This window comes from Myxocyprinus asiaticus, chromosome 3, assembly GCF_019703515.2.
Source record: "Myxocyprinus asiaticus isolate MX2 ecotype Aquarium Trade chromosome 3, UBuf_Myxa_2, whole genome shotgun sequence".
Taxonomy (NCBI): Eukaryota; Metazoa; Chordata; class Actinopteri; order Cypriniformes; family Catostomidae; genus Myxocyprinus; species Myxocyprinus asiaticus.
In genome coordinates this window covers 35,117,281-35,129,608 of record NC_059346.1, presented here as the reverse complement: position 1 = coordinate 35,129,608, position 12,328 = coordinate 35,117,281, and the positions used below count along the sequence as shown (strand labels likewise).

General features: G+C 38.5%; 1 protein-coding gene across 3 annotated transcripts in view; it reads left to right on the top strand.

Annotated features, from left to right (window-relative positions):
• Positions 1 to 12,328, top strand: part of LOC127429329 (WD repeat and FYVE domain-containing protein 3-like) — a 134,238-nt gene that overhangs the window by 31,636 nt on the left and 90,274 nt on the right. For all 3 annotated transcript variants that reach the window (XM_051678313.1, XM_051678304.1, XM_051678295.1), the window contains exons 5-8: positions 9,643 to 9,804; positions 10,083 to 10,275; positions 10,644 to 10,830; positions 11,560 to 11,726. In XM_051678313.1, coding sequence (XP_051534273.1) covers positions 9,643 to 9,804; positions 10,083 to 10,275; positions 10,644 to 10,830; positions 11,560 to 11,726 — 709 coding nt within the window. The remainder of the gene's footprint in view (positions 1 to 9,642; positions 9,805 to 10,082; positions 10,276 to 10,643; positions 10,831 to 11,559; positions 11,727 to 12,328) is intronic.

Below are 12,328 nucleotides of genomic sequence, written 5' to 3'. Positions count from 1 at the left end.
TACTGATAAACGTTTAAAGAGTGTCATTGGTTTTCAAGGTGCTTGAAATGTGCCTTTGCATTTAATCACTTTAATGTTCAAACACTGAAAAAACACAATACTTTTTACGCTATTATTGTAACAATACTAAACAACTCAGATTTGAGTGTCAGATTTGAGATTTATTGTTTCCATTTAGTCAATATTTCCTCCTTGTGAAACCTGCAGCGGGTACCTTTATTCATAACCGGAAGGCCAATGACACAAGTTCCACAAGTAACCGCACCCAACGAAATAACCCTTTGGCTTAGATTTGCTTGTGAAGTTTTATAAGGTTGCTTGGCCTGCATTGATCTGATTATACAATTGATCCAAATAATCCAATTAGCTACAACAGTTGTGTGGCTGTGGATGACATCATCAAGGTTTGGCCCTTTCAGCACTGTGAGCTTGTGCGTACTGTTCTGTTGCTTGAATCTCAAGCAGCATGCGTTATTTGAGTGTGTTCCTGCTAGTTTCACATCTGAATAAGTGCCTGTATATCTTCAGTTGTGCTGTCCAGGACACTGCCCCTCTCTAATATTACAGAGGGGCACTGTAATCTTCTTCACCAAGAGATTGGCGAACCATGAGGAGGTCAGGAAAACCAGAATGGCAACATTTTCTTCAGTATGCACTTATTCAATGCTAGGCTTGACCGACAGCAGGAGATTCTTTGTGCAGAGGAATACACCTATCTCACTCCATGAAAGATGAATTCTCCAACAAGGAATTCAGATATAGAGTCCTGACTTTCAGCTTCTCCTCAATCTCCACTGACTAGTGAAGCTCTGCTAAGTGCGAATGGTGTCTGGTTTCTAAAGCTGTTCATTGATAACGCCTCCACAGTTAGGACTGCAAGTTCATTATATCTGGTAGTGCAGACCTTTCAAGCCATGAGTCACTGTATGGAATGGAAGCCCTGTGTGAAGGGAACTGTCTGAAAGGGGTGTGGTCAGTTACAAAGACTACCCGTCACATAAATTATCTCAAATTACCAGTTGTTTTTCTAATCCTGAAGCACTTCTACCTATGCTGAGAGGCCAACATGTATTGATCAAACAGACAACATACCAGTTGTGTCATTCATCATCAGATGAGGAAGGGTTGATTTCTTCTCTCTTCTAAAGGTTTTCAAAAGAGTTGCTCGCTTTTGATATGGTGAGGCATATTACCTTTTGTCAGTCAGGATGACAAATGCTCCAGGTCAACTTATTGGAGGTGGAGATTTTCTGTCTAGGAGAGGTCACCATGTCAGGGACTGTGGACTAAATGCCCAAATGGTCGATTTTGATAGGACTGATGTAGGAAGTTATTCATCACAAGAGCAGGTATTGACCATGGTTCTTCTCATTAACAAACAAGTACGCTCCAGTACACACTAAACCCAGTGCCTTCGAATTGGTATAGACCCATTCCAACCAGTGGAGCTGATTCAGCCAATGTAGTATGGAATGACATGAAGACTTACTCTGATTTATGTGGCTGCACATGGATCAGCAAAATGTGATCTGCAGACTTTAACCTTTTGAGTTCAACAGTCTGGTTGGAAGTGAAATTCTATTGGTTTTCTCCATAGGTGAATTTCATCTTCATTTAAAAAAATAATAAAAATTGTTAAATAGCATAATTTCTGTTGAAGAACTATACTAGTCATGATCTCGAGGGGGAAGATCCACCAAACCAGAGAATCGCGTCCACAAAGCGTGCCATGTGACTTGTGCTGCGACCACCCACTTCCATGATGCAAAGTGAATGACCCAATTGAGTCAATCTCCCTACACTCTCAAACTACCTCTATATTTGTATATATCTGAATAATTTGCAATAAGCTTAAAGGTGCAATATGTAACAATTTTTTTGCCAATGTGTGAACGGCTTGTAATGCAACTTAAAAATGTGCCCTTCCCGGACTTCCTAGGTTGCCTATTAAAGCCTGTAGACTGATTTTAATGCGAAGGGAGCGGGTTGCTTTTGCCGGGAAAATCCAAAGGATGTGATGTTTATGCAAGCTCCCGAGAGCCTTGCCTCAGTAATAGCTTCTCTTCCGCATCAACAGACAGTCTGCAACACTAGGTAACGTTATCTTAGAGATGGAATCCAGCAAACAACCAGCTCCCAGCACAACACCGACTCCTACACAAACTCTGAGTAAGCCAAAAAAAAAAAAATATCTACTGAATCCCGTCTGACTAAGCGGGAACTTGATCGTGGTCAAGTGAAAACTAGAGTGAACATCGGCAGGGCATTTTATTTCTGGAGGGTCCTTGAATTAGCGTTCCTCTTATTGGACAGCTAAGCTTACATAACTGCAAAGCATGTGAAATATAGTGCCATAAGGATTGATTTGTGTAATTTTAGCTAACTTGATCTTGCCTGCACAGTAACTGTCATAAACAATGTTAATCTGTAATGATTCAGCAAGGTAAACTACAATATCATATGAAATGAATGCTAGACACTGTTAAAGATAATGCAAAAAAACCCATTCATTAGTGTAAAGTAACTTGGTTATACAGAAAATATGTACATTCTATTATCATAAAACAAAAGCGCATTGATATATCAAAATGACAGTTGTGATGGAATCACATCAATACTGAATTGTGTCAACATATTGACATATGACAGCTACTGTCATCATCCACCAAATTTAGCTAACAGCTATTGATAAAGCTGGCTAGCTAGCTAATGCCGACATAGGCTATCGTATAAAAGCAGTCAATGTATCATGCAAAGAAAAGTGATTACTTCAAACTACAGTTTCGCATAGTCAGACCTATATCCACGCTTTGTTTTAGCCCTGTTCCAGCACTGGAGAGTCAAATATAATATACAGTCTCAAAGTTTGTAGTAAAACAATCATGTAATTTTAATTATGCTACCTCATCTGTCAGCATGATGCCGGTAAATCACGTTGTCTCTGTACATTACGTCATTGTTTTGGCCGATGCTAGCATCCCTATGGAGTGGCTGCAGTTCACTTAACAGCCACAGGTGTCATTAATAACAAGGGTTTCTGAATCTTACATACTGCACCTTTAAAATAAAAAATATTAATTCTATACTTGGAATCAACAACTTCTAATCAATAGTTTTATATTTTTCCATAATTTTTAATTCGACTGTCATTCAAAGTGCTACATGGGATTAAAGTTTATTCTCTCATCAGTGTTGGGGAGTAACGGAATACATGTAACAGGATCATGTATTTAAAATACAAAATGTAAGTAACTGTATTCCATTACAGTTACAATTTAAATCATTGGTATTTAGAATTCAGTTACATTCAAAAAGTATTTTGATTACTGAAGAGATTATTTTGCATTTTATTGTCATTTGTTTCATTTAATATTTAGTCCTTTCAGATGGAAAACATTTATACATATAAATGATGCGATCCAAAGTGCATTTGAACAGCGGTGAAACACTTTCTTATGAAGTGTTACATTCATACGAGCAGACAGAGAAGTAAGTTTGAAGTAAGTTTGGAGCAGAAGAAATAGAAATAAACCTTGTGTAAATTGTCAGCTTTACACTAAATGCTAAAATAAAGCTAAAATGCTATTTTTCGGCACGATCATAATTTTTTATCAAGAAAATTCACGTTGGATCATAATTTCTTTTTTTCTAGTAAGACCTTTGATATTAGAGCAAAAATCATATACTTGATCATTTTTGTATTGTTTTCCTGTAAAAATATCTAAAAATCTTTAAAACAAGATCAATTAGATTGATCTTGTTTTAGAAACAACACTATATAAGATATTTAGGTTTTTCAGAGAATGTATTATTAACGTGTATTTTGTCTTACTGTACTAGCAGAGTTTTTATAATCAAAACAAGTGAAAAAATCTACCAGTGCTGAAGACGTAATCCAAAGTATTTAGAATACGTTACTGACCTTGAGTAATCTAACGGAATACGTTACAAATTACATTTTACAGCATGTATTCTGTAATCTTTAGAAACATTTCAAAAGAAACCCTCCCAACCCTGTACCTCATGAAGGACCTTAAGTACACGTTAAGTTAAGTCTTGTACCTTTGTCTTTTAAAATATTTTTTGCTTCATATCAAAGTTTGTAATGTTGTGATTTACCTTGGAGCTGAGTGGTTTGGTTCATGGCTTAGAACTCTTTTATTAAGTATTTTATTAAATCCCTATGGAAGATAGGAATGAGAAAAGCACTTCCGGAACGAAGACATCTGCAAAAGTTGGTGGGCACTGATGCACTCTTTTGTTTGGGATACCATGGTGTTTTCTGCTATGCTAAGATTTGCTGTCACAGGTATACAGGGAGCTCCTATACATACCTGTCGGAGTTTTTAGTGATTTTAGTGACTTTTCTCCACCTTTTGCACTGGATTGTGGGCTACGTCCAAGCCATGTAGTTGTCTCCAGTGCAATGTCCATCCATGTCAAGGTGGATTTTATTGTGTTTCTTCTTTTTCCTCCTCCTTCGGTGGACTTCTTCATGGACTTCTTCTGTGGTGGATTTCTTCTCTTTATGGTAGTTGGAAAAACAAGCTTAACTTGTCTTAATGCCACAAACTGAATAGTCGTGACGTTGGGAGAAAGAGCTCTGTGGCATTCAGCTCTAGCCTGTTGACTAATGACTAATTCATACGGTTATTGTGGCAATAGAAAGCCTATTCTGGATGAATACCTACTGTAAATGGTTGTCAGTTCCCAGATGTGTGTTCTTGCTCCATTATAATGGCATGGTGGCATTATGGTCATTATTTAAGGGCTGTCTGTCGATGTCCAGTAGTCAAGTGTTGTATCCAATGTAAGGAAATGTTAATGAACTACTAAGAATAAATCCCCTTCTAGTTATCCCTTACAAAAAAAGGCTGTGGTGGGACCAAGTTAGAGTGGTGGTATTTACATGGTACTTCAGGGCAATTTAAAGAATACCATGTGCAAAAAAACCCATAATACCATGGTATTTGTCCAACAAAACATGATATAATGGTACCATAATCAATTTTTTATCCCTAAAAGAGCGCAACATGTTTATTTGTTGGCCTGTTTTTATAAAAGGAGGCATCTCAATAGTTAGCTGCTGCTTTGCTTTCCAACTAAAGCAGAAAAAGAGATTTTGCACTTTTCTAGCTGCTGATATTATCTCCATGCTACTCTGTACATAGAGCCAACACCACTCTAATATACCAACACATTTCCACTATCTGAAATTTTACCTCTTCAAATACATATCCAATTGGTATGGCACAGATTATAATGGATTGCCAAAATTAATTGGGCATGCACCACCATCTCTCCAGGCAAGAGTCTGTGGTTTTGAGAGGTGCAACAAGTTTTTGAGGGGTGAAATATGTTTGTATTCCAAGCTGTGAGTTGGAGACAAAAAGTGGTGTTCCTGGCAACACCGCCGGCCCTTGGAAACAACAAAGGTCTTTTCTTTTCTCTATATAAGGATGCCCTTCATGCTCAACATTCCCAGTGCACCCTCAGTTCATCCTCACATATACCGTTTCTCTTGTCTCATCTTTTTTCTGCAACGACTTGCATTGACGGTCTGTGAGAAGTCCTCCAGCTTTTCCCCCCTTTCTATTGACTTCCTGTCAGGTGGTATTTTTCTGTGTCTGACATTATCATTTAGTGGCTGTTGGTGCAATTTGTACTTGACCCCAAACAACGCTGTCTGCTAGCAGTGTTTAGGCAAACAACCACAGAAAGAGCTATTCTGAGCCTCGACCGTCTGCCATAACAGAGCCAACATCTCATGCTTTGTGGAGTCCAACTGTGTTTCCAAATTCACAGTGGACCATGATTTCCTTTGCCTAGTAGGCTTTGTCAGTGTGACCTGCCTTTGTTTTTCAATTAAACTCTTATTTGAATTAAAGAGGCAATTATTTTTTCCTAAAGAGACAGTGTTTTATGCTCGCAGAGTAGTGATATGATTTATTTCTTTGGACATAGTGTTTCTTGCAATTTAAAATGCATAAATACTGAATCTTTTCTTTTTACTTATGCTGCCTCATTCTGATGAAAGCAGTGAATGTGACAGTGTTGTAGTGCGTGCCCCTTTGGCACTGTGGGAATTGTTTGGCTGCACCTCACTGTCTGCTTTGGAATTTTAATAATGGATTTAGCTTTTTCTTACCTACTTTGAGGATTTTTTTTTGTGCGATAGCAAGTTTTTATGAAGATCGTACACACTGAGCTTGTTTAAATGAACACTAGAAAGCTGTTTGTTGAGAGAAAGCTGCTTAAGATGCGAAAATGGTGTGCGTTCAGATGCGCTGTGTTAATGGTTTGCTTATTACACCCGTGTGCATTTGACTCAGTCTGTAAGCCTCTTTCTCCACAGCAGAGGTGATACAATGTAATTTCCCCCCGACGTTGACGCAAATAACAAACATGACATCAAAGTAAGACTTAGCTATTTTTGGTTTCCTGTTGCTTCGCTTTATTTCCAAATGTTTCACAGTTGTTGTTGTGCTTCCCATCGTGCCTGCAGCCATATTGTGCTGCAATAGTGGGGTTTCCCTCTTATGTCATACTCCAGGATTCCCCAAGCACACTTAAACGCGTTCGGAAAATGGCGTTCGTGTTTACATGTCGTTTCAAAACAGCACTTTCTGCAAACTTTTTCTTAAGTGCATGTAAACGGGTTCACTGATTCAGAATGGATCTGTGATAAAAGAGGGTTAAGTCTAGCGCTTCATCTGAAATTTGTCCTTCTGATTCGCTATTCCTTTTATAGTGAATGGCACATATCTAGGGATGGGAATTGTAAGGAATTTAACTATTCCTATTCCTCTTAACAATTTTGATTCCTTAACAGTTCCATTAATGATTCTTACTTTTGACAAATAAATATTTGGGAAAAGAAATGCAATTTTGATTGCATTTACTGCCTTTACTTGATCATTTCAGATTTTACATTGGTTTTAAACTATAAATTAGAGTGGTATAAGAGAGTTAACTATGTTGGATTGATGATGTTCATTTAGAATTTGGAAAACACTACAAAAAATGCAGACATGCCATAAAGTGCACTATAGGGAACTGGGAGCACAGCGTGTGTGTGTGCGTGCGTGCGTGTGTGTGTCTCAGCTTGAGCTGAGTCCTATCTTTTCCCAATGCTCCGTAAAAGCAGTTGATGTGATTTATCCTCTTCCATCAATGTTTCATTGGCAACATTCTCAGGATCCTCCTGTGATTAGTGTCAGAGCCAAGACTGCTACAGGTGACATGGCTGGGAAGAGTGAAGCTCTGACCTGCCTGCAGCACTTCGTTTCAGTCACATCCACCTGAGCCCCTTTAGAGCTGAGGGATGACATCACCAGTCTCCCATTTATGGTTTTCAGAATTTAATAATGATTGGCCTTAGACAAAAACACTTGTACACATTATGGAAATACCCAATTTATGTACAGTAATAGCCTCTTTTCATCAGTACTTCACTGTTGTGTTAATTTTGGCAGCATCCATTCACACTTTTTCCACTCGCTTTTCATGTTCATAGCCACAGAGTGTTTATTTTAGTTGATTGAGGTAATTACTACTTATAAGTAGTTAGTTGAACGATATAGTTTCAGTGGTATATATATGTGTGTGTGTGTGTGTGTGTGTGTGTGTGTGTGTGTGTGTGTGTGTGTGTGATATATATATATATATATATATATATATATATATATATATATATATATATACACTATATTGCCAAAAGTATTCACTCATCTGCCTTTAGACGCATATGAGCTTAAGTGACATCCCATTCTTAATCCATAGGGTTTAATATGATGTCGGCCCACCCTTTGCAGCTATAACAGCTTCAACTCTTCTGGGAAGGCTTTCCACAAGGTTTAGAAGTGTGTTTATGGGAATTTTTGACCATTCTTCCAGAAGCGCATTTGTGAGGTCAGACACTGATGTTGGACGAGAAGGCCTGGCTCGCAGTCTTCGCTCTAATTCATCCCAAAGGTGCTCTATCGGGTTGAGGTCAGGACTCTGTGCAGGCCAGTCAAGTTCTTCCACACCAAACTTGCTCATCCATGTCTTTATGGACCTTGCTTTGTGCACTGGTACACAGTCATGTTGGAACAGGAAGGGCCCATCCCCAGACTGTTCCCACAAAGTTGGGAGCATGGAATTGTCCAAAATCTCTTGCTAAGCTGAAGCATTCAGAGTTCCTTTCACTGGAACTAAGGGGCCAAGCCCAGCTCCTGAAAAACAACCCCACACCATAATTCCCCCTCCACCAAACTTCACAGTTGGCACAATGCAGTCAGACAAGTATTGTTCTCCTGGCAACCGCCAAACCCAGACTCGTCCATCAGATTGCCAGATGGAGAAGCGTGATTCGACACTCCAGAGAACGCGTCTCCACTGCTCTAGAGTCCAGTGGCGGCGTGCTTTACACCACTGCATCCGACGCTTTGCATTGCACTTGGTGATGTATGGCTTGGATGCAGCTGCTCGGCCATGGAAACTCATTCCATGAAGCTCTCTACGCACTGTTCTTGAGCTAATCTGAAGGCCACATGAACTTTGGAGGTCTGTAGCGATTGACTCTGCAGAAAGTCGGTGACCTCTGCGCGCTATGCGCCTCAGCATCCGCTGACCATTTTACATGGCCTACCACTTCGTGGCTGAGTTGCTGTCATTCCCAATCGCTTCCACTTTGTTATAATACCACTGACAGTTGACTGTGGAATATTTAGTAGCGAGGAAATTTCACGACTGGACTTGTTGCACAGGTGGCATCCTATCACAGTACCATGCTGCAATTCACTGAGCTTCTGAGAGCGGCCCATTCTTTCACAAATGTTTGTAGAAGCAGTCTGCATGCCTAGGTGCTTCATTTTATACACCTGTGGCCATGGAAGTGATTGGAACACCTGAATTCAATTATTTGGATGGGTGAGCGAATACTTTTGGCAATATAGTGTATATATGTATATGTGATACAACTTAATAGCAACAAATGAGATGACACAAAATTACTGAATTTAAATGAACACTACACAATATTCTCTGAGAATTCACCCAAAAAAATAAAAACAGAAATTGTAGATGATCAATTAACAAGGCTGTCTGTAGATTTTAGAACTGAGATGAGCAGTAGGTAACTTTTATTTCAAAATGGCTAACAAACTGCCAATATAGTGGTCTGTCACTACTTATGAGTCAGTGAACCATTATAATTAACCTAAATTTCAAGTAGGCCTAAGATCTTCCCTTTTATCAGATAAGAATCAGTTGGAATCATCAGTGTAATTGTGTGTGTATATATGGCAAAACAAGGATTACTCCAGTCCAGTTTAGATAAGGTGGTTTAAATTCAGACTATAAACAGAGGTTCCAGTAAGCTGACAGATATAATGATGCTTTGAACATAATCTGAGTCACAGGGTTGTCTCAGAACACGCTGACATTTAATAAAAATGTACTTTTTGGTTCTGTTTTTCCATCTCTTAACATTATTATTAGAATATTAAATAATTCACAAAATCTTTTAACTATACTTGATATAAATCTTTGCAGCATAGACTGCTTTATTACATGCATGAAAGTGTTTCCATTAAGAAATCACTGCTTGTTACCTGACTTTCTAATCTTACTTAATTTTTCCCGTCTGTGTCTCTAAAGAAAACAGTGGACTGTATGACGACCATGTCGGTGCCCTCCACGCTGGTAAAATGTCTGTACTTGTTTTTTGACCTGCCCCACATGCCCGAGGTTCCTGCTGCCACCCAGACTGAGCTTCCTCTGGCAGACCGCAGAGCTCTGCTGCAGAAAGTCTTTGTCCAGGTCTGTGTAAACTTTGCAACAGCATTTTCTCCTCTAAAATACCTATAAAACATGCTCTTAGCGATTCATTTAATATTTGTTAATTAGTACATTTAGTCATTTTCTGTTAGAATGCTAATAAAATGTCTAATAATGACAGTGAGATTAATAATGATCTTAATTATAAGCTTTAATGACAGTCGAACATTTTGTCCTTATAATTAGTAGCACATCGTAATCATAATGTATTACTCACTCATTGAATTTTAGTGATTTCTTTCCTGTTTTGTTCTGCTCAGATCCTCGTGAAGCTGTGCAGTTTTGTGTCCCCAGCAGAGGAGTTGGCCCAAAAGGATGATCTACAGCTGCTCTTCAGTGCCATCACCTCCTGGTGCCCACCCCACAACCTGCCCTGGAGAAAGAGCGCTGGAGAGGTGCTCACTACCATCTCTCGATACGGACTCAGCGTCAATGTTGTCAAGTATATCCATGGTAAATTGTACTGGTGATTTGTCTTTGAAGCTTTCTGATTGGGCCTAATTGCTTCTTCCACTGTGGATCTCAGCTGTGCTTATGCATGGATGCATAAAACTGACATTGTTTTGCTGCTGGCATCTTATGAACCCTAGCATCATTTTAACCTTATGTAACCATTTACATTCACAATTGTGCATTTAGTATTTTTAGAGGTCAGTTTAATCTGTGGTGTTGGTTTGCAGTTAATGAAAGAATCTCAAATCTCAATACTTAAAGTTATTTGTTATGGTGTTTATTGGTTTAATCCAAATGCCCTGCCAAAGTTAAAACATCTCAGACACTGCATGAGCAACATGACAAAGTATATTTTGGATCTTTTACAGAGAAAGAGTGTTTGTCGACGTGTATCCAGAACATGCAGCAATCAGATGACCTCTCCCCTCTGGAGATTGTGGAGATGTTTGCTGGGCTCTCCTGTTTCTTGAAGGACTCAAGTGATGTCTCACAGACACTGCTAGATGACTTCCGCATGTGTCAGGGCTACACCTTCCTCATAGATCTTATGATCAGGTGCATGATCCGTGATTATTCATTGCACATCCAAATCTATAGTGTTTTATATTCAGTATTAATCAGGGCTCAGCAATAAGGATTTTTTCTTAATCACAAAATCACAACTTTTTGGGGTTTAATAATCACACTGGGCCATGTTGCAAACTGCTTATCTGGCAGTGAGAAACTACTGTCAAAAACACACAGAAACGCAAAAAATAAAAGCTTGATTTAAATGGATATGTGAAATGGTGAAAAAAAATAACAGCAATATATTACTACTGTATAGTAATGTAATGTTTACTGTACATGTAATTAAATAATAATTACAAAGCAATATTTCACATCTGTGATTTCATTTGACAAAAATATCTCCAGTGTTGTTTCGGATTGTACTGTGAGGATTTTGTATAAAAGTGTATCATTTGATAAAAAAAATATTGCAATGTATGTTGAAAAATTAAAATAATTAAATTTGAATTTGAATCAAGTTTGAATTAATTCATTTGAGTAAACACAATTTTGGTAATAAAATTTAGTTAAACTGTCAAATACATAATTCAGAAAAAATAACCATCCAATAACCACAATATACATTATGATCTCTCGTGTGTTTTTCTTAAATATTAAACCCATTGGGTCCTGGAAAATTCTGCCTTGAAATGATTGGGAACCCTGATAATGCTATCATTCTGATATTACTGAACAGTTGTGATAATCCTCTGGAATATATATTGTACCTCCTAGGTTGGAGCAGGCCAAAGAGGATGAATCCAAAGATGCTCTAAAGGACCTGGTGAACCTGGTGACCGCTCTGACCACATATGGTGTTAGTGAGCTGAAACCAGCTGGTCTTACCACCGGAGCACCCTTCCTGCTTCCAGGTTTTGTGGTCCCACAACCTTCTGGGAAAGGTCAGCCCTCCGTTAAATGAAATATACTTGACTTTTTATGTCACAGCACAGCTGGGTGTGAAAGTGAATGGTTGATGTGAAATTCCTTGGTATGTTGAACTTTGGTCTGGAAACATTGAAAAATGGAGGTCTTTACAAACATTCAGATGGCACGTTTACTATGTTGAGGCTTAACAATCCAAGCATTGGTAAAATACTAAAGATTTCGTTTTGGTGCTTGTATTCTGCATTCATTGACATTTTTACAGCATTTGGTATTCTTTACTTGGTTCCGATTCAGGTATTTTATTCTACAAATTAAACTGAGACACTTTGACTTCACCATCAGACAATGAATTTTTAGCTCTGCTGTTCTTTTTTAGATGCAGATTCCTTGTGATACGGATGAAGATTCCTCTTTTTTTTTTTTTTTTTTTTTAGAGAGGGAGAATGAGACTCAAATGAAATCCTTTTCAAAGGGGGATGCACCACCCAAAATTGAAAATTCTGTCCATATGACTTTCTTCTGTGGAATGCAAAAGGAGATGTTAGGCAGAATGTTAGAGACTGACAGCCTCAGTCCCCATTCACTTTCATTGTATGGAAAGAAAACAGCTTCTCCT